At 36.1% G+C, this 22,860-nt stretch overlaps 1 protein-coding gene across 1 annotated transcript; it reads right to left on the reverse strand.

Moving 5' to 3' along the window:
* Positions 1 to 593: 593 nt before the first annotated feature.
* On the reverse strand, positions 594 to 22,850 carry LOC106870864 (proteasome assembly chaperone 2). Its single transcript, XM_014917098.3, has 7 exons — positions 22,510 to 22,850; positions 15,681 to 15,852; positions 14,732 to 14,790; positions 13,505 to 13,623; positions 8,929 to 9,132; positions 4,456 to 4,579; positions 594 to 840 (listed from the first exon to the last, which is right to left on the reverse strand). Exons 1-7 carry the CDS (start codon positions 22,588 to 22,590, stop codon positions 745 to 747), a joined length of 855 nt encoding a protein of 284 aa, XP_014772584.1. The 5' UTR covers positions 22,591 to 22,850; the 3' UTR covers positions 594 to 744.
* Between the last annotated feature and the right edge of the window lie 10 nt (positions 22,851 to 22,860).

The raw sequence follows: 22,860 nt of genomic DNA on the forward strand, positions 1-22,860 counted from the left end.
GCATTGTAGTTACCAACATAAAACTGTCTGAGTCTCTTCTATCTTTTCTTTTCTCTCACCTTCTTATCCTGGCACTGTCTCCCTCTCTCCTCTTCATTTCCTAGTCATGCTGCCTTGGACCATCAGAGTCATCATCACTAGTGTTAGTTCAACAATAAGATGCACCCCATACAATCTGTAAAGTAGTTGATATATGAAAGAAGACAACAGATTAAAGAGGGCTCTTTAGTCTTGCCTGAGACAAGAAAACCCTCAAGTGCTATTTACATAATAAAATACACCCACTACATTCTGTAAAGTAGTTGTCATTAAGAAGAGCATCCAACCATAGAACGTAAACTCAAAATGGAATGAATTAGTGAGATACAAGTTCCTAACCCATGCAGAAGGGCAGTAACTACAAGAGAAAAAGTAATTTAGACTGTGACAATTCATTTGACCTATGCCAGCATTACAAAACACATAAATTGATAATATACAGGAATCGACTTAAGCATGGTGTAAAAAAAAAAAAAAAAAATCTCAGAGAACAATGTTTATCATCTGGTCAATATTCTTTAGTCTTCTAACAACATAATTTCTTAAGAAAGAAGAAAAATTAATAATTTTTATTTTATTACTTTTTATAAGTTTGGAAGAGAAATTATTGGATGGAAATGTTTCTATGATGAATAGAATGAAATTAATGTAGAATGGTGACAATAAGATAATTTATTTAAGTCTTTCAAGCAAAAATATTTCTGGTCAATGGAACAGAGTTTGGTCAAATGTATTTCCAAATGTGAGTCTCCATGATGGGGGAATTTTCCAGATATCTGATGGCAATAGTAAGTTTGGAGACTGAAATGAGAAAATTAAAAACAGTTAGGCTTGAAAAATACGTGTGAAACAATATTATAATGATTGGTTGACTGCTATTTAACACCAGATAAGCTCTGATCAAGTAGACCTATAAAACATTCTGACCATCTTTTTTCAAGTCTACAGTATCTAATATTAAATTAACTAATGAATCCCACCTTCTTTCTTTTTATAGTAAAGTGTATTTCTAATAGCCAAGCAGCTATATAGAGGCTCACTCATTGACTATTGAATATTATCTTGTTTTTCCATAATGTTTGTAAACAGGTTGTTCTTTTTCTCCATCATGCTGCTCCACAATTATTATTGCTGTAGTTCTTATCACTATTTCTGTTGTTTCGATTCATGTCATTTTTGATTAAGCAGACATATGATCAAGAGTATTGCAGCTAGTCATTTTTATCCAGATATAGTGTTTCTAAGACAACATTATCCAGTGTATTCTGTTTGTTGTTTAGTCCTAGCTCAGCCATAACTAATCCATCTCTTCAGCTTATTTATCTCTGACTTAACTGTTTTTCATGATTTTTAATGATGATGTGATTTCATAGAATTGGCTGTTATTTCTAGCAAGTAAAGCAAATATATAAGCATGATTTGATGGAGATTTCATTGACTATCACATAAAGGTTCCATTGTTCAGTCAAAGGAGAAAGAACACTCATGATACTTTTCAAGGTCTTTGAAAACAGGGAGAAGAAAGAAGATAATTATTCTGAGAGCTGAGACTAACCAGGATGTTTGCAACAGCTTAAGCCAGGACAACCACAAACGGTTCTTCCATCGGTCTTTTAAACAGATTTTATCAACCAAATTTCAATCACAAAGCCTTAGTTGAATCAATCAACATACAGCTATTCTTGCATCCCTAGCTGGATCATTTCATTCCTGTTTAAGTTTTGTCTGTTGTTACTTAACAAATCTATGATCAAAGGCATTCCAACCATGATCATTCTGTCTTTTTAGGGATATGTATTGTGTTCTTCCCTTTCCCAAGATAGTAGTGTGTGATTTGAGGGAGATTTAGCAGCTATTTATAGTAGGCCAAGCAATCTCATAGACACTCTAATTGTCACTATCAACATAATTGCAATTTGCCAGCAGTGTTATTATTATCATTACATTCATTGTTGTATTTACTGTTGTTGGTGAATACATTGATCAATGAGAAATGTTACAGATGGTGTTTAGGCCCAGAAAACAAAAGCCAAGAATATATCCATCAAGTTTCAAGAACAGTCTATCTGAACCAGAAATTCCCAAGCTTTTTAGCCATCAACTCTCTCAGGGAATCCTTGATCCCTCATCAATTTCATGTAGGTATAAAAACAAACAAATGATGTTCCAAAGTTTGGCACAAGGTCAGCAATTTTAAGGTGAAGGGGTTAGTTGATTACATTGATCCCAGTATTTGATTGATACTTTGAAAGGACGTAAGGAAAGTCTGACTGTGTCAGGTTTTGAACTCAGAACATAAAGAGCCACAAGAAATGCTACAAAGCATTCTGTCTGACATACTAATGATTCAGCCAGCTTATAACCTTATAATTATCCTTTTTACTATAGGCACAAGGCCCGAAACTTGTAAGTCAATTACATCAACCCCAGTACTCAAATTAAACATTAAAGAATGAAAGGCAAAGTTAACCTTGGTGGAATTAGAACTCGGGACATAAAGTCAGACAAAATGTCACTATGCAATTTGTCTGGCATGCCAACAATTCTGTCAGCTTGCTACCTCATAATAATATTAATATTTATAAAATTATAAAAATAATGATACCTAGATTAAAACTCATAAATAATATATGGTAAGATTAAACATTAAAATAAATTAACAGCTTTTTATTGAATTAGTTGATATCTAAGTTTTAGTCTTTACATATACTGCATACAAGGTACTCTGTCTCTGGTGCTATGATGGAAAACCTCACCCAACTGCTCCTTCTAGATTGATTGGAGAGCAAGAGTTCTCCAGCTTTTGGTGCCATGTAAAAGTGAACCCTGTACAGACTGTATAAGAACAGAAAAATAAGGTTGTGAGGTCTCTTCAGTCATGTTGGTGCCATGAGAAAATACACCAAGGACACTCTGTGAAGTTAATTGTTGGTAGGGAGACTGTATTTTATTTTGCAACCACAATATACTATCAAGTATATTAAAGGTCAATACTTTTGTGTTAGTAGTACAATACAATCACTTTTAAGTTATATCTATAGATTTTCAATAGAATTTTGGAGCCAACACTGAAAGTTACATTTTGTATACGAGTACATCTATGTAAACAATGTGATCGAAAAATAAGTAAAGTAGATAAAAAAAAGTACTTCAATGTGTGTACTTTTTATTTCCATCTTATTTCCAAGAAACTCAAAAGTAAACTGCTTAAAAGTGTACATCAAAGATCAATATAATAAAATTAAAACACATCCTCCCCATTCATAACTGTTTGCCATACAAAGTGACAAAAGAGTGAAATTTTTAACATTTGTGCTGACTCTACAACCTGTAAAGTGGTTTGGGTGGTTTGACAGAAATCAATGAGTCCAAGGATTGCATCAGGCTCCATAGTTTGCTTTGGCATGGTTTCTACAACTGGATGCCAACCATTTTACAGAGTATACTGGGTACTTTTTTCATGGTACTGGCACTAATGAGGTCACTCAGTAACTTTCAAGAAAAGCCCCTCATTTGAATAGGGGTGTAGTATTGAGAATGGTAGTGTCATGTCTAGTAATGAGAGGGTGATAGGACAGGAACAGGTGTCTTGCAGTAGATGAGATCCAAGGCAACCCCAGTTGGAAAAAGAGAGACAATGATAGTGATAAGGTGTTACAGCATACCATCAAGTTACACACACACACATATAACAGGCTTTGCACAGTCTCTGTCTACCAATTTCACTCCAAACGTAATGCAGTGCAAATATGCAATAAAAATGACAAACACCAAAGGTACAGCACAGTGGGGCTAAACCTGAAACCACATGGTTGTAAAGTGGTCTTCTTAACCACACAGCCATACCTGTGCCTGTATGTGGATTGATGAACAGACAGATGGACAATATAGATAGCTGTAGAAACTCTGCCAAATCAGACTGGAGCCTGGTGTAGCCATCCGGTTGCACCAGTCCTCAGTCAAATCGTCCAACCCATGCTAGCATGGAAAGCGGACGTTAAACGATGATGATGATGATATATATGATGTGTATACTGGCAGTGAGAAATTACCAGTAAATCAATGTTTTGTGGTATTTATTCTACCATCGAAAATGTAGTGAACCAGTGATTGGAAATTGAAAGAAACATAATCAACAACACTACTGTTCACAAATGCATGTTATATCAAGTAAAATACACAAATATATATACCACTGTTGAGCCCCTCATAAGCAAACCTGTAGTCAAAGGCATTCCTTTTCTTTTCTTTTTCTTTTTTGTATATTTAAAATTATATTATCCAATATGCCCTTCTTTTTTGTTTAAGAGAGTAGAAAGTAATTTCAAAAAGATTTGGCTGCTATTTCTAACAAGTCAAGCAACCATGTAGAGGCTCACTTAATGTCTCCATGCATGATTATATGTATGTACTTACCATTGGCATTGGTACTAAATTCATCCATTGATTGAGAATTGTTGCTAGATACTTAGCATGCCAGGCATTATCCCCTTCAGCACAGAACAACAGTAGAACACTAACAGGAATCTCAGCATCACAGCTTCAATATACAAAAGAAAAAAAATTATTATTATTTAGTTGACTTATTTTTATTGCATGCTTTCACTGCATTGCAAAGCACACTCTGTACAGCTTGGATACATGTGGTTTTTATTTTGGTTTTGTTGTTTCTGTTGCATTGAAAGTACTCTTGTGTGATATGTATGTAGTATCTAAGTTCTGTAAGTTGTGAATATTTGTAAGTACTGGGGTTATGCTATGTATTTGTTTGCATGTCATTCTGGATTTTCTTTTATCATTTCCAAGGCATCAATTATTAATGGAAATTGTTTCTTGTGCGCAACCTCCACATTTTAAGATCCTTTATATTTGGATAATTTCTTTTTCTTTGAGAAATAGTGTGTCATTTGTTGTTAGGGATGCAGCAATTAAGAAGAGGTATTGTCATTCTCCTCATCATCCATAGTTGGTGGAATAGAAAAATCATTAGAGCATGGTAGTAGCTGTTCCAACTTATTATATTCTGAGTTCAAATCCTGATGAGGTCAGCTTTGCCTTTCATTCTTCTGGGACAGTAAGATAAAGTACCAGTTAAAAACTGGGGTCAGTGGTATCCTTTCCCTCAAAATTGCTGGCCTTATGTCTAAATCATTGCTGCCACCACCACAACCGTCATCAGCCAAGTGTGGTGAAGTAGAAGAATCATGAGTAATGGATTAAATGACTTGTGGCGTTTGTTCCAGCTCTTTACATTCTGAATTCAAATCCTGCTAGGGCAAATTTGCCTTTCATCCTTTCAGTGTCAGTAAAATAAAGTACCAGTCAAGTACTGAGATAGATGTAATACATCAATCCCAATACTTGAGTGGTACTTTATGACTTGCCCACTTCCCCTAAAATTGTGCAAAATTTTGAAACAATTATTATTATTATCATTATTGCACACTTTCACTGAACAATCAACTGCAACTGTGTGCCTTTAGTATGTGCAGTGTTATGTTTTTGTATTTAAAATACTGATTAGTAATGGAGAAGAGGGGGCACTACCTTTACTTTTTCAGAGCCATTGAGATTAGAATGAAGCAGGGAAGTTCTCTTCAAACCAGAAACTGGCTTCAATAATTGCAACAGAATGAATGCTGCTAAAGAGCACTCAAGGACTAGATAGTGGTATTAAACTAGATGATAAAAAAGATCTTGTTTGATACTTAAATAATTTCCTCAAGCCACTGCCTTAGCTGATTTTAATTGGATTTGACCTGAGGGTGCAGAGAGTTGGAACAAATACGGCAAGGCGCAACACATTAACAACTGTGCTAATTTGCTATCTAAGTCTATTGTACTGAAACTATTCTTCATGTTATATGCATGATATTTTCTGCACACTGTCATTATCATCATCATTTAACATCTATTTTCCATGTTGGCATATTTTCCATGGCTTGACAGGGGCTGGCTAGACAGAAGACTGCACCACACTTCACTGTCTGCTTTGGTTGGGTTTTTACACTAACCACCTTAGAGTGGACTGAGTGCTTTTTATGTGGCACCAGAACTGGTGTGGACATTTTTGGCATGGTTTTTACAGCTGGATGCCCTTCCAAACACCAACCACTTTACAGTGTGGACTGGATGCAACCAGGTAGGGTCACCAAATAACTTGCGAGGAAAAGATCTTGCAATTGTATATTTTTTAAATTCCTTCATAGGTTTCAATTTTTTAACTTTTGTAGGCTTGAATACCATGAGGAATGTTCTGTCTATGTGAATTATTTATTGCTAGGGAAGATAGTGACATCTCTAGGTTATATCTAATGAGACAATTTAGCTGTTATACCTAATGAAGTATACAGTGCTGTTGGTATTGTTTAGCCCTGTGTTAACCTTGATCGAGTAAACATATAATAAAAGGCCTTAAAACTGTATACTCTAGATAAATTTATTTGATCTGACCTCTTTCTTTTTAAGATGGTAGGATGTTGCTTTAGAAGAGATTTGTCAGGTATTTCTAACAGATCAAGTGACCATATTGCTGTTTGTCATAAATCACAGTGTTGTTGCTCCAATTTTACAGTACCTATTTACAACCAAGTTAACTAAGCCATTTGAAATCAAGAGCCTTGACCACAAACACAACAACACTAATAACACAATACAAAACCATGATTCTCTTGGCTGTTTGTCTGACACTACATTCACTCAATCATCTACATTTTATGCTATAGTTGTCACAATATGGAAAATGAAGAGCCATACTCATATCAAATGCTGAGTGAATGTTGTATGAGTAGCACTAGTCAGCTTTACTGAAGGAAACCAATTAAATTTCAAGATCGAAATCAAAATGGAAATTGTAGTTGTGGCTGATGCCAGTGCCACCTGACTGGCACCCATGCTGGTGGTATGTAATAAGTACCATTCAAGCATGGTACTCATTACATGCCAGTGGCACGTAAAAATATTATCTGAATGTGGTCGATGCCAGTCGCACTCCCTGCCCCATCCTGACTGGCTCCCATGCTGGTAGCATGTAAAAAGCACCCATTACACTATCAGAGTGGTTGGTATTAGGAAGGGCATCCAGCTGTAGAAACCTTGCCAGATCAGATTGGAGCCTGATGCAGCCTAGTGCAGCCAGTCCCCATTCAAACCATCCAGCCCATGCCAGCATTGAAAACGGACGTTAAACGATGATGATGATGATGGAGTTGATAAGTGGTGAGCAAGCAGAATCATTAGCACACTGGGCAAAATGCTTAGGAGCATTTTGTCCATCTGAGTTCAAATTCCACTGAGGTTGACTTTGCCTCTTTCATCCTTTTGGGGTTGATAAAATAAGTACCCGTTGAGCACTGGGGTCAAGGTAATTGACCTAATCCCTACCCTGAGCTCCCTGGCTTTGTGCCAAAATTTGAAAACATTATTATGGGGTTGATATAATCAACTTAACCCTAACCCAAAATTGCTGACCAAACAAAATTTGCAACCGTTATTATCATAAGTATCATTAATACTCTTTTTTCCAGATGGGAAATAAGGCTTTGACAATTTGATATAATTTGATGTCCTTAGCAATTCTCTGTGCAGTTTTTCTCACCTCCCTTTCAATTGTTGTCAGCCAGGTGTTTTTTGACCATCTAGGCTTTTGCTTTCAAGCTGGTGTTCTCTTAATACTACTTTTGGTATCCTGTTCTGAGCCACTTGCATTTTACTTCAAGGAGCACTCAACTGCAACCAGCTCTACAATACAGCTCCTCATTTAACAATTTGTTGGCCCAAAAAATGAAACAGATTTTCTTTGGGTACCCATTGTGAAAAGCATTGATTATATTCATGTCTTTTTTCATATAACACACCAGCTTTCTCCATCATCCCCTTCCTAGTTATCATAAACTGGATCATGTATAATACTATAATACCATATTAGCAGTGACCACCAGGGGTCATTTGCTCCCATCTAGAAAATCTTGACTCCAACAAGGACTGGATAATCATTTTCTCAAATAGATTATTTACAGAAGAAAACTGATAGGTTAAGCAACTATGTAATGCAAACAGGTCTTAACATCAATACCTCAAAAACATGTGCATAAACTCCAACAACTGCACCTATCATTGACAGCAGCAAGCTACTGGACTATGTAGATGACTTTACTTATACAAGAAGCTTTATTAGCCAAATCAATGGGGCAAAATAGACTATCAAGCAAGATTTACCAAAACTCATAACCATTCACAAGACTTCAATCAATATGGAAATCTAGGCAATACAATCACTCAGTTTACATCACTGGAAAGTACTACTGATGCTATCATTTTAAAATAAAATAAAGAGTCTCTTGCTCAACTGATAAATCATTGAGGGAGCCTGTATGCTGTCATCTGAACTGCCAGATGCAGCAATCAAATTTCCTTCAAATCACACCCACATCTCAAAAGGAGGCATGGTTGGCTGATGTTTAACCTGCTAGAAATAGCAACTAATCTCCCTTATCTTATATCCTACTGTCTTAAATGTCTTGAAAAGGAGGGACAATCATTACTTTACCTTAGACATGCAATAGGGAAAGTAATCTTAGACATGCAATGCCTGAGAGAAGGCTGAGATGATCATGTCTGCAATGACTTTGAGCATAGATTTGCTCAGTTAGTCAAGGGTTAAGCAACAACAAACTGATACTTAGTGATGAACTGTACATTCAAATGGTGCTTATTTAAAGCTAGGTGGACTGGGCCACTTGAGTTCAATATATTTGTTATGGGGCACAACAACTCACACAGGTTCCTAATTTTAAGGATTATTCAAAACAGATAATCATAAATGTTAAATATACAATTTCCACACAGGCAAAATTAGTTTTAGAAGCTATTGTATAAAAATATGCTTACCAATCAGTAAAAAGGGTTTTAGCAATTCCTCCACCAGGAATATAAATAGATACCATATTCTGGTCCCTGTTGGATTCACTTTCGATAGCAGAAGGTGCTGGGAAACAAGGCCTTTTTTCTAACGGTTTCCACTTTAGCTTGTTCTGTAGAAAGTCTCCAACTGTTGATTCTTGACCAGGTGACAAGAGAAACCGAAATTGTGAACTGGAAGAGAAGGAAAAAGTAAAAAATTTTTATATATGTGTGTGTGTGTGTGTGTGTGTGTGTGTACCCCTTCTTTTCTCCTCCCTGATCCACTTGCATTTCCTTCACTTTTCCCAAACTGATATTCATCACTAACAACATTCCCACCCCTGTTTTCCGTTCACTGCATCGCCTGTATCCCTAAAGTCCACACTGTAAAGTGGTTGGCATTTGGAAGGGCTATAAAAACTATGCCAAAATTGAGCTTGCCTATGCTGGTGCCATATAAAAAGTACTCAGTCCACTCAGCATGGTTGTTGATGTTAGGAAGGGCATCCAGCTGCAAAAAGCATGCCAAAACAAACCAGCTCCTGTCAAACCATCCAACCCATGCCAGCATGGAAAGCGGATGTTAAATGATGATGATGATGATATATATATATATATATATATATATATATATATACTGGGTTGGCAAGAAAGTAATTTCAATTTTTTAGTGTGAAATATAAGTCATATTTTTTCATACATTATATATTTTCCATTTTGTTCAATGACCTTTTGCCATCTTTCTGGCAACTTCATGAGCTTTCTGGTCATTATCAGACCAAAACTGAAGCAAGTGCGAATTCAGGTCATCATCATTATTGAAAGTTTTACCATTCAAAAAATTTTGCAAACTTCAAAATAAATGGTAATCTGATGGTGCAAGGTCAGGGCTATATGGTAGATATGACATCACTTACCAACCAAGCTCCAATAATTTTCCATGAGTTAGCAAAGACATGTGTGGTCTAGTGTTGTCATGGCAGAACACAATTCCTTTATGATTTGCCACAATTCCTTTACAATTTGCCAATTTAAAAAAAAAAAAAAATTGATTTCATTGCATCTGAGATGCATATTGCAAATAATGGTTCATTGTGTTAAGTGAATCTCTTTCAATTTATGGGGAACTCAAATATCAAGCTTCTTAATGAATCCAAGACATTTTAAGTGATTTCCAATTGTTGTGCGTGATACATTTAACCTCTCTGCAATCTCTCACACAGTGATATGACAATCGATTCAACTATGGCTTTGATTCAGTCATCATCAACTTCAGTCAGTCAACCAGAATGTTGATTATCTTTGAGTGAAAGATCTCCAAAACAGAATTTTTAAAACCGTTTCTGACATGTACGTTTTGTGAAGCAATCAACACCATAAACTTCATATATCTCTTTGTGAGCCTCAGCAGCTTTCTTGATTTTATGGAAATAAAAAAGCAAAATATGGCAAAAATATTTGTTTTTGCACTCCATGTTAAAACTGACACTGAACTAACAGCTGTAAACAAAATTATGCCCAATTGCTTCTAAAGTAAGCTTAAAGTAATGGCTGTAAAATGTCCAACCATACCACTTCTTGTTGACTCCAATCTTTTCAATTATATACATACATACATATATATATATATATTGGGTTAGCAAGAAAGTAATTTCGTTTTTTGCGAATAGAGTTATGATGTTTTTGAATGACTTTTGTCAATGTCACTCAAAAACATCATAACTCTATTCACAAAAAACGAAATTACTTTCTTGCTAACCCAATATATATATATATATGTATGTATATAATTGAAAAGATTGGAGTCAACAAGAAGGGGTATGGTTGGACATTTTACAGCCATTACTTTTAGCTTACTTTAGAAGCAATTGGGCATATAACAAAATATACCATAACTATATCTGTGTGTATGTTTGTATGTATATCTACCTATCTATCTGTCTGTGTGTGTGTGTCCCCGTGTGTATGTGTGTGTGTGTGTGTGTGTATCTACATCACAAAACCTGGAATCAAAAGGGCCTTAAAGTTAACCTAGCAAAGACCTAAGTTCTTGTTAGCAAGAAAGCAGGTCAGGCTCTCTTTCTGTCAGGTAAATGTCCCTGCTCAATATGTAGGAAAGGAGTGGAAGTAATTCCGTTTACTGACTTCAGTGTAAGCTATGGAAACATAAGAAATGCAGTGGAATCACAGGTAGATTAACAGATAAGGTCACTTACATGTATGGAAGATGTGCAGGAAAAGTAAGCACTAAGAGCATGCAGGACTTAGACACTTTCAAATGCCCAGGTGGCTCCCTTGAGGTTGCAGATAGTTTAAAATAAGAACAGGACAGAGGAATGGAGGAATTTAAGAGAACTATTACCTCTGTTAGCAACAAAAAGACTCTCTCTTGGAGAAAAAGGGTAGATTGTATGATGCTTATGTATGAACGGCTATACTCCATGGTAGTGAGACATGACCTCTGAATGCAGAAGACAAGTGCAGACTGGAGATAAATGAAGGTAGTATGCTCAATTGGATGTGCAACATCAATGTGTATGAACAACAAAGCACAACTGTGTTGAGAGAAAAGTTGGGCATAAAAGGAATCAAATGTCATGCAGGAAAGGAGAATGCGTTGGTTTGGATATGTGATGTATATGAGTAAAGACAGCTCTATAAAAATGTGCCTGTCACTGAAAGTGGATGGTACCAGTGGAAGAGGGAAACCCAGGAAAACATGGGATGAAGTGGTGAGGACTGATCTAGGCATGTTGGAGCTCACAGAGGAAATGACAATGGATCGAGATGTCTGGTGATATGAGGTTCTAGAGAAGACCCACTCATGTCAGCAAAACTCAGTGCTAGAAACTTTGTGTCCCACCCACATGTAATAATAAATTTTTACACATCCTACCCCAAGAAACCAAACTACATCTCTTCTTCTACACTGCATCTTTATCTTCATATACTATGAGTATCTCCCACTCCCCATCCCTGCCCTCGGCCCTGCTCACTATATCACTGCTTTCTTCCATCCACTCTTTATACCCAGGTTCTCACTGCAATCCCCATTCTCTACTCACACCTTGGCAATACCTGGCTGCGTATATTATGACCTCCATACCTTGAGGGCATGCCCTGGCAATTGCCACCATGAAAAGACAAGTTAAATAAACAAATAAAATAAAGATAGTTAATTGGCTAATTGATTAACTAAGGAATAATACTAAGTACCGCATAGTCACATTTAGTTTTATTTTCTTTTGGTGCAAAGTAAGAAGCTACAGCCTTTGTATTGCAGCAATGTGGATGATTCTACAGGGGTAAAGAAGAGGGGTTGCTGAGAGAGGTTCCAGTACAAAAGGGAGGTTTCCTTATATTTGCGAGGGGGAGACAAGCAAATATAAGGACACAGGAAATGTGTCAAGGCTGATAGGAAGTGGTCCAGCTTCGTAGGGCTAAATAGCAGCAGTATTTGACTGTCACATTAAGTTGACAGTATGCAACTGCTTTATCATAACACTGCTGCTTAATTCTCTCTGTGAGATTTATAATTAGATCATTCCTAATTTTTGTAATCAGTGAATGTGTTTTCACTAGAAATATATATATATTTGCGAGGGGTTGACAGACATCTTCAGCCAGCTGGTCTTGCTACTTCAGGCTGATGACGAGCAATGACTCAGAAACATGTCCTTGAATGCAGACTAGGCTGGTGGAGGTGCTTGTCTCCCCCTCACAAATATAAGGACACAGGAAATGTGTCAAGGTTGATAGGAAGCGGTCCAGCTTCCTAGGGTTAAATAGTACCAGTATGATTCCCTTATGGGGACTGTCACATTAAGTTGACAGTATACAACTGCTTTATATATATATATATATATATATTCTTTTATTTGTTTCAGTCATATGACTGGCCACGCTGGAGCACCGCCTTTAGTCAAGCAAATCAACCCCAGGACTTATTCTTTGTAAGCCTAGTACTTGTTCATCGGACTCTTTTACCAAACTGCTAAGTTACAGGGAAATAAACACACCAGCATCAATTGTCAAGCGATGTTGCGGGGACAAAAAAGAAACAAAATACATAAATATGTGTTCTAGGATAAAAATACAAATTAATTGTGAATAATCAGATCAAACATTCAAGGGAGCCCCTCTGTTGACATTCAACCTGCAACAAATAGCAACCAAATCTGTTACAAATCACACCCTAATGTCTTAAATAAAGAAAGGATACATTAAGTAATTATTGGAATGGTTCTGACTAAATACATTTGACTATAAGTCAGCTCGACCAGAATTACTCTAGGACTAAATAGCAATAACAAACCCTATTCAAATGTAATGCTTATTTATTCACATTGTTTTGAATTAATCATGCTTTATCTCAGGACTTTGAGATTAACATAATGTGATTGTTGATTTTCAGATTGGCAGTGTAGGGTAGTTGTGAGTGGCCTGATCTGGCTGGTTTGAACATGAAAGAGGTGAACGTAAAAGACTATTTTGGCCAGATATGGCCAGTTTAAATGCTAAAGGGTTAATGCCATAACAGAGAAATGACGTGTGTGTTACTTACCCATGTAGTTGAACATCAAGACGTTCATGTGCTGAACTACTTGTTAAAATGATAACTTGGCCAAACATTTGCTCTTTAATCCATTGAACTAAGCGTTTACGGTATCCCGATTGCTTGCCCTTGTTACAAAGAATAAAAGGAAACCATTTTAGTCGATATCTAAATATATTGTAAAAATAGGGAAGATGTAAGTAAATTACAAAAGTTTAGCAAAAACTGTTTCAATAAATTACTATTCTAGAAGTCCAGTCTGTCTACCACCAGACAAGGCTATTTATTCAAACTAGCCACACCTGGTCTTGATGTTATGCTGACTGTAGTAACCCCTCACAGAATTACACAAAAAATCATTTCTTTCATAGTTTCATAATATTACATCAATTTATCTAACACCATTAGTACAATGAATGATATAGAATAGGAAATAAAGAGTAATTAATTTTGAAAATTTGGCAATCATCATCATCATCTAACATCCATTGTACATGCTGGCATGTGTTGGACAGTTTAACTGGGCTGGCATGCTGCGCAAGGAACCAGTCTGATTTGGCATGTTTTTCTACGGCTGGATGCTCTTCCTAATGCCAACCACTCCAAGAGTGTAATGGGTGCTTTTACGTGCCACTGGCATGGGTGCCATTTGCGTGACACCGTTATCTGCCACGAACACGATTTTGCTTGGCTTGATGAGTCTTCTTCTCAAGCAGGTCATAATGCTAGAGGTCTTGTTCATTGTCTCCGTGAAGCTCAACACTCGAAAGGAACTCAGCCACCTCACCTTTGTGGGACCCATTCAAAAGGAATTCAGCCACCTCACGTCTGTGAGGTCCAACACACGAAAGAAACTCAGCCACTTTGCTTCCATGCAGCCCAGGAACTCAGCCACTTTGCTTCCATGCAGCCCAGGAACTCAGCCACTTTGCTTCCATGCAGCCCAGGAACTCAGCCACTTTGCCTCCATGAGGCTCAATGCTCGATATAATAAAATAACTTCAGATGATGAGCTGGTGGAACTGTCAGCACACCAGGCAAAATGCTTAACAGCATTTCATCTGTCTTTACATTCTGAGTTCAAATTCTGCCATGGTCAACTTTGTCTTTCATCCTTTCAAAGTTGATGAAATAAATACCAGTTGAAGACCAGGGTCAATTTAGTTGACTTACCCGCTCTCCTGAAATTATTGGCCTTGTGACAAAATTTAAAACCAAGATAATGAAATAACTTACTTTAGCAAATGGTGCTCGTTGAAGTAAAACTACAAGTTTCTTTTCCTCACATTCATACACTGAAAAAAGAAATCAAGAATCTGAATAAAGAAAAATCCCTGATTTATTGTCATGCTCTATTTACTTTGACTCTTTTTGTTTTTACTACTACTACAATAGGTTCCCTTCTTCTGAAACTCTGTCACAACCAGAAGATTTCCTGACTTATTGCAATCCAAGCCGTATGCATTTCTTACTGAAAGAACTTACTACAATATACTCGTTTATAACAGACATAAAGGCCATAAGGACAGGAAGGTGTACATGAGCTGGTGCTTAGCTTTAGTTCTGTGGTGTTAAATGATAGTTAGATAAATATTTATTATAGTTGAGAGGATTGCAATCTATTGCAAATAACACTCCCAGTTAAGTAAATGCAGGATTAAGTTCTCTGCTCAAATACATGTGAAACTTCTACAACAAATTTGAACTCAAGGGCCAGCATATTGAAAGTGCAATACCTTATCCACTTCTAAAACAGTTGTGTATAATTTTTTCCAAAAGATACCCTTTTAAGATCTGATCTACCATCTGTGTTTTCCTTGAACTATCATTGGGCCATATATTTTTTACATCTTATACTGAACTACTGAATGATTGTTAGAAAATTCTTATTTAAAATATGCTAAAACAAGATCCCAGTTGTACAACCCCACTACACACCAGTGACTGAAACACTTTGAGTTAAGCACAAAATTTCTACACCACTACCAATTGTATTATACTACATAAAGATCAATGCCATTCACTGGATAACAATAATAGTTTCCTTTCCTGAAAAATAGGGTTTTTAAAACATTTTTGAAGAGCAAAGGGATAGAGTTGACTCAATGGCACTGGTACGTTATCAAACAGGGAGGACTTAAGAAACAAATATGATTCCAACAAGATATGAGAATGAAAACATTACCTTCACACCCTGTCATTAATGAACAGGAAGAACTGTTAACTGCAGTGTAAGGATGGTTACCAACTACGGGTAAAAGGCTTTCATCATAAATATATCCAGTTTTAGTCATTTCTAAAGTTGAAACAACTAAGTCTGTTGTTAGCTGACCAACATTGCCCACTGATACTGCAGCCTGAAATAACCAAAAAAATTACCAAAATTTAGCTTGGTTTACAACATTTAATTACAGGTACTCCCCTACTTATGAACAAGATAGGATCCTAGAATTTTTAAGTCCAAATATTCATAAGTTCAATGTTACTTTTGTCTCTACTGAAATACTACATGTAATTATGTTAAAAAAAATTTGTGACAATATATTTGATCAGGTTTAAACAGTATTTTAATTTATAAATAGGAATAATAAACATAAACAAGATAAGAATAATAATCATAATAAATAATACTTTTTTAATTTCTGGCATTGTATTGCCTGTTGCTTGCAGAGATATACAAGTTAGATGAAGACTCTTTTAAAACCAATTGTATTTGATGTGCAGGTATAATTATCTCAGAAAGACTCCATGTTGAATCAATGTCACACAAGCTATGTAGAGTGACTGTCATTATACCCAACACAAGTGCAAATTGTAGTTGATTGAGGACAATGATAAAACACTGGTACAAGACCACAAATTTGGTGATGGGAACGAGGAGAAGCAAGTGGTTCTGTCCAATGCCAGTACTTGACTTTATTTTAACCCCAGAAAAAGGGAGAGGTAAAATAACTGATCCCAGTGATATTTAAACTTAGAATGAAAAAAGACATAATAATGCAAGCCTTTATCAGTTCTTAACAAATAATAATTTATAGCATAGACACTTTTTTTTTTTGTATATGCCGGTGGGTGAGTATTGACAACCTAATTGACTTAACTGGTATTTATTGACCTTGGATGACTGAAAGGCAAAGTTGACTCCTTTGGCACTTTAATTCTACCATAGATCTTTTAGCTTAAACCAGTGGTTCTGAACCAGGGTCCATGCAAACAAAATAGTAAATAGGGGATCCAAAGTAGTATATTAAGGGTCCATGAAAAAATGTTGCTCTGGATGTATTGGGTTGGCAACTAAGTTCCTGCTGTTTTTTTAAATTTTGGAATCTATTTTTTTCGAGAATTCTATTTTTTAATCATTTTGGAATTTATTTTGTTTTTTTTTCTAGTTAATTTTTGTTTATTTTCAGATCATAAAAATGGAATGTCAAGTTAAGAAAAACGAGCATTTTCGACACCTCCTTTTTGCTTTTAATCAAGGTTCTAATTTTGACCTCAAAGACGCACCTTGTTCTGGTCGTCTAGTTGAGTTCGATGAAGAGCAATTAAACCAACATTTGCACTTGTCAAATGACAAGGGAACTGGCAGAGAAAATGGAATGCTCCCACACTGCTATAGAGAAGCGTCTTCACTCGATGGGAAAGGTTTAGAAATATGGAGTGTGGGTTCTGCATGCTTTAAGTGACAACAAATGGCTTAGCCCTGGTAAACAAGTGACATCGTATGTGAAACAAGATCTTCATCTGTGTAAAACAATGTTGTATGTATGGTGGGACTGGAAGGGCTTATCCGTTATGAATTGCTTGAATGGAATCAATGCGGAACTCTATGTTCAACAGAAAAGACCTAACGGGCAGCATGGAATTCTTCTGCTGCATGACAACACCCATCCTCATATCGCCAATATGACCAAGGAAGTCATTCAAACGCATGGCTGGGAAGTGCTGCGACACCCACCATACTCTCCTGATTTGGCACCAACAGATTTCCACCTCTTTCGATCTCTTTCAAATGCTATGTGTGGAGAGTTTGATTGGATCAGTTTTTCAAATCGAAATCAGGTGAATTCTACCAACGAAGTATTGAAAATCCTGTTGAACGTTGGGAAGAAGTTGTAAACAACGAGGGTGAATACATTATTGATTAATTAGTTTTTATTTTCTATTAAACCTTTCAAAAAAATTTAAATTTTAAAAAAAATCGGTGGGAACCTAGTTGCCAACCCAATATTTATTGCAAGAAGCAGCTAGGTTTCTTTCTCTGACATTTTACATAGTTCAGCCTACATAGTAGGAATTTTGAAAGAAGCATCTATAAAACTAGTTTTTAAACACTGAATGGCTATGGGGGTCCACCTGAATAGAATAGTAATCAAAGGGGCCTATAGGTAAAAAGAATTTTTTAAATAAAAGAGAGAGAGAGAGAATCACTAGTCTAAGGCTGAGACTCTGCCACTTCTATCTGTAGTGCAAAGCGGTTGCAGTGAGTCATAATATTAATAATACTAAATTACAAATTTAATGGAAGACCACAAACACATCTCCAGTGTTGGTGGCATGAAAAGTGGTTAGTGTTAGGAAGGGCATCCAACCATAGAAACCAGGCCCAAATGAACTAGATATGGTCTCCCCAAACTGTCCAATCCATGTCAGCATAGACTGCAGACATAAAATACTAATGATGACATGTCTGTCTTAATATCAGCAGGAAGTGAAATCATGTTGCCTAATCAGTTTGTCTGAAGGTCAGGAATGCAGTATTACCAAATTTTAATGATTTGTTTACTTCTGCCTTGTAGTTCAATCATTTTTCTAACACGAGTTATACTATCTGTAATTTCTATTCCACCACCACAAATTTGACAGGAAAACAAAGATCTTCGTGTTTAGCATCCAAAATAAAAATACATGCAGGTTCTCTTACACTGTTTATTTTTCTGTTTTTACTGAGCTTAATTTCTTTTCATTACAAACATGTCAGACCTAGATGGATTGATGGATGAACACTGCTTCTTAGATGGTAAAGAACAAGAAGACTAAAAAGTATTTTCATGAAAATGTGCCTGGTCATTGAGCTGCTACTCTTCTTACGAATGTGTGGGCAGAGATAGATAAATTTAGAGGAACAGGAAAGGGTGATTTTCTAACATCCATTGATGTATCATTAAGACGATTAATGTATAATTTCATACATTTATTTAGGATTGCCCAGTGATATATATTCATACATAAATTCAAGACATAAATCAAAATAAATACCAGGGGTTGTAAATAATTGATTGGAACCTTTCCAATCAATTAATTTTAAATTGGGATGCAGGCCAATCAATTACTGCAATTAATTGTCAATTATTTTGCCGAATGCAAAAACACCATATATTTTGGAGTGTTAGCTTCAATTTAGACAAGAGCCAAGGTGAGAGGAAAATAAAAGGCATGTCTTGTAGTTTCAAAAAACTTCATTATCAGAAAACATTCAAAGTTCAATTTTATTGATTTAGAATAGGGAACAAACAACATGCATACTCTACATTGTACAGTAGTTGAAAAACAAATAAAATAAAGGTCTTTAGTTGAAAGAGTTTCTCAAATGCGTAGCACAATTAAAATGATGTTTCACTTACCACTGGCGAAAATGTCAGCAAAACAATACAATAGTAATTTTGATAATTGCACAAATAAGATGCAAAAAGTCCAATGAAATGTATCAAACCCTTAGTTCAACTGTTGATTACCAAAGAAAATTTACTTGGAAGTTCAGATATTTTTTTTCCATCTCTTGAGTAAGTTTCTCTATGTATTTCTTTATGGTCACATTTGTCATACTTCCCAAGTTTGGGTATTTATGAGTCAGTGGGGCTTCAGTAAAGGAAAATGGTTTTAAACCAACACACACCCATTCAATCCATCCATAAACATTTAAGGCTGAGCGACTGACCAAACTACTTCTCGGTGAAAGAAAACTTGATAAAGATGGTTGTCCTGTTGCTCGTATAGTAGAATACTCTGGATGCTGGTTTTTATATGATTCGTAAGATTTGTCCATCCAGTTGCTTTTTACTGGGTCAACTGTTTTCCACACTTGCATTCCCATATATGTTCAGTCTGTTTGGTTCAAATATTTTCTGACGGTTTGCTGGTTTCATGTGGCATGGGTTAGTTTAGAATAAAAGATATTTTGCCATAGTTTAAAATAGAAGATATTTCGCCAGGACAGCTGTGTGAGGAAGTACCACTCCCTAACTGTGGAAGAGGTAGACCCAGGAAGACATGGGATGAGGTGGTGAAGCGTGACCTTCGAACATTGGGCCTCACAGAGACAATGACAGATGACTGAGACCTTTGGAGATATGTTGTGATTGAGAAGACTGAGCAACTAAAGTGAGTTCGCAACAACGCATGTCTGGCCTAGTTAAGAGTACCTCAGATGCATTGGGCGATATGATATGCTTGAGAAAACCTGTTGAGTCAAGTAAAACCAATATCATAGCTGCAGCCAGTGGCCCCTGACTAGCTCCTGTGCCAGTGGCACATAAAAATCACCATCTGGACATGGCTGATGCCAGTACCCCCTGACTGGCTCTAGTGCCAGTGGCACGTAAAAAGCATTATCTGAATGTGATCAATGCCAGGCCCACCTGACTGGCTATGCTGGTGGCATGTAAAAAGCACCCGCTACACTCTCGGAGTGGTTGACATTAAGAAGGGCATCCAGCTGTAGAAACACTGCCAGATCAGATTGGAGCCTGGTGCAGCTGCTGCCTCTCCAGACCTCAGTCAAACCGTCCAACCCATGCCAGCATGGAGAACAGACGTTAAACAATGATGATGATGATAATATTTCGCCACTCCACTGACGAAATTCTGATTCAGTTAATATGTTGGAGTGAAATTAAAGATAGAACCGTGTTGCAGGCAAAGTTACAATTTAATGACTTGAAGACAGAATGTGTGAATCATTCTCGGCAGTCAGAACTAAGAATCACTCAGAGATTATTAGACAACATACACAACAGCCAATTCCCAAACACGACAGATGGGGTGAATCATTCTCGGCATTCCTAACCAAACGTCAACATTTGACAGCGGTTATTTGACAACATAATACAATAGCCAATTTCCAAGCATGATAGAATGTGAATCATTCGCAGCAGTCCAAATCAAGCATCAACACTTGACAACATAAACAACAGTTAATTCCCAAGCACAACACAATGTGGGAATTATTCTCAGCAGTCAGAACAAAGCATGAACACAATACCTCAAATAATAATAGAATGCTGTATTTGCCAATTGAACGTTGAATGAGGTATGAGCCATTTGAAAAACTTTCGCAGACAATGTTGCAATTAATTGACATGATAGCAATCAATTATTTAATTGGTAGTACAACTCCAATCAATTAATTGGACCAATATATTGCAATTAATTTTTTACAACCCTTGATGAACACTAAGTAGAAGATAGGCAATTGATTAAATACATCTATTGTGAACTGTTTCATCCATCTTATTAGGGTTTTGTATTGGGTTCATTACACAAGTGACATTGCTATACTGATGACATGAACTAAAAATGAAACAGGGCCCTTCTGTCTCACCTTGAATTTTGTTTCCTACCTCATCGATGAACATTAGGCCATTCTGTCCTCATCCCATGCCTAAGTTGGAATATTTTATCAATTTAGTCTTTCCTGAATTCCCTGTCACCCAAGTATTGTCGAGAAAATAAATGATTTAGGACAAGGTTGTGATGCAAAACTCACAGATCCTGCCTTTTAATAAGGTGTCAGCATGTTTTCCACTAGCCCCCATGTACTGACTGGTCACTGATGCAAAATATGTTAGTAGAGAAGAGAGCAATTCTTAGTGAGGAAAAAGACATCATGTACATCCATTTGTGTCTCTACAATAAGTGTTAACTCATAAAGTTTTGTTTATACAAGTAAGTTAATGACATGAGAATGAATTGGGATATTTAATAGTTAAATTTGTACGAAAGATAATAGAACTATAATATGACAAAAAAGTCTCTCTCTCTTTCTTTCCTGCATGTGGCATGGGACTTTGAGAGACAGCTATACCAAAATTCCAGCAACAAGTGAACTTGATGATATTAGGAGCTGCAGCTACGAAGTTGTGCAAAACCGAGTGTCGCGGACTGGAATATGAATTCACAAAAACTAGATGACATATTGTTGAACGAGAGAAACAAAAGTTCAGGGTTATTCCTGTATAATATTGTGCCAATTGTCAATTGAAGAATTACCAATAGATCTATTATGTATTCGAACAATCAGTGAGCTTTATGACGGAATTGATACTCCATCTAATACCATACTTTGGACCATTATGTGGTCAATCATCGGGATAATTATGTAAAGCTGGAAATTTACTTAGGCTTACTTAAGACTTTGAATCACTTTGTTGATGAATACAAATTGAAATTAAAACAAAACATCACAACTTTTCCTTGTTTTAGCTATTTTCAAGAGTATGGAACAAAGATACCGTAATGACAACTTTATATTGTGAAGTGAAAATTTGATTTAAAATTTGAGAAATTAATTGTATTTCGTTTTTGTATTTGGTTTGCAAGATTCTTTACTTGAATCCGTGTGTTGAAGCATATTTCATTGTGTCAGAGGAGAGTCATTCTCTTAAATAAATGAGTGGAAATCGGACCGGTGTGTGTGTTAAATTAATAGGGCACTACAAGAGAAAGACTCTTCCCAGACAATAAAACAATTGTAATAAATTAGAAACGGGAGAAAAAAAATATCATCATAAACACTAATTTTGCTGCATTCGTATACTGATTTTTATGTATCATCTCCATAAGAAATTGACTCGCATGATGGAAAAAAGAAAATTGTAAAGATTATTGATGCAAAGTGAAAAGAACACATAAATATAAGTTTGTATTTAAGAGGCTAAACAAAGTTGCCGAAATACTACGTGACGAGTATTCTTAATTTTGAACTTAATTATCCTGTATTATCTGTGATAACTCACCACAATAAGAGAATAGCCAGACCAATCTTTAGATTTCTGCTTTTCTTCGGATAAAGAAGCTTCGTCTGGAAAGTAAAACATTGCGACACATTGGAAGAATGAACCTGCAAACTACAGAGTAACAAAGACGAGGTTCAGTTGTGTTAAAGAGCTTGAGACGAACGACTTTTTATTTTCGGTTGAAGTACCTGCTAAACTAATTGATTAATTATAAAATATGTATTTGAAATTACGCAAACTATAATTATTTCTATTAACTAAATAAAAATGATATATTTGTTTGGTCTTTTCATTTTGTAAGGGTTATATATAAATACCCCACATTTTTAGTTTGAAAAAAATGTTTACTAC

The sequence above is a fragment of the Octopus bimaculoides genome, chromosome 6 (genome assembly GCF_046866305.1).
Source record: "Octopus bimaculoides isolate indiv1 chromosome 6, ASM4686630v1, whole genome shotgun sequence".
Classification (NCBI taxonomy): domain Eukaryota; kingdom Metazoa; phylum Mollusca; class Cephalopoda; order Octopoda; family Octopodidae; genus Octopus; species Octopus bimaculoides.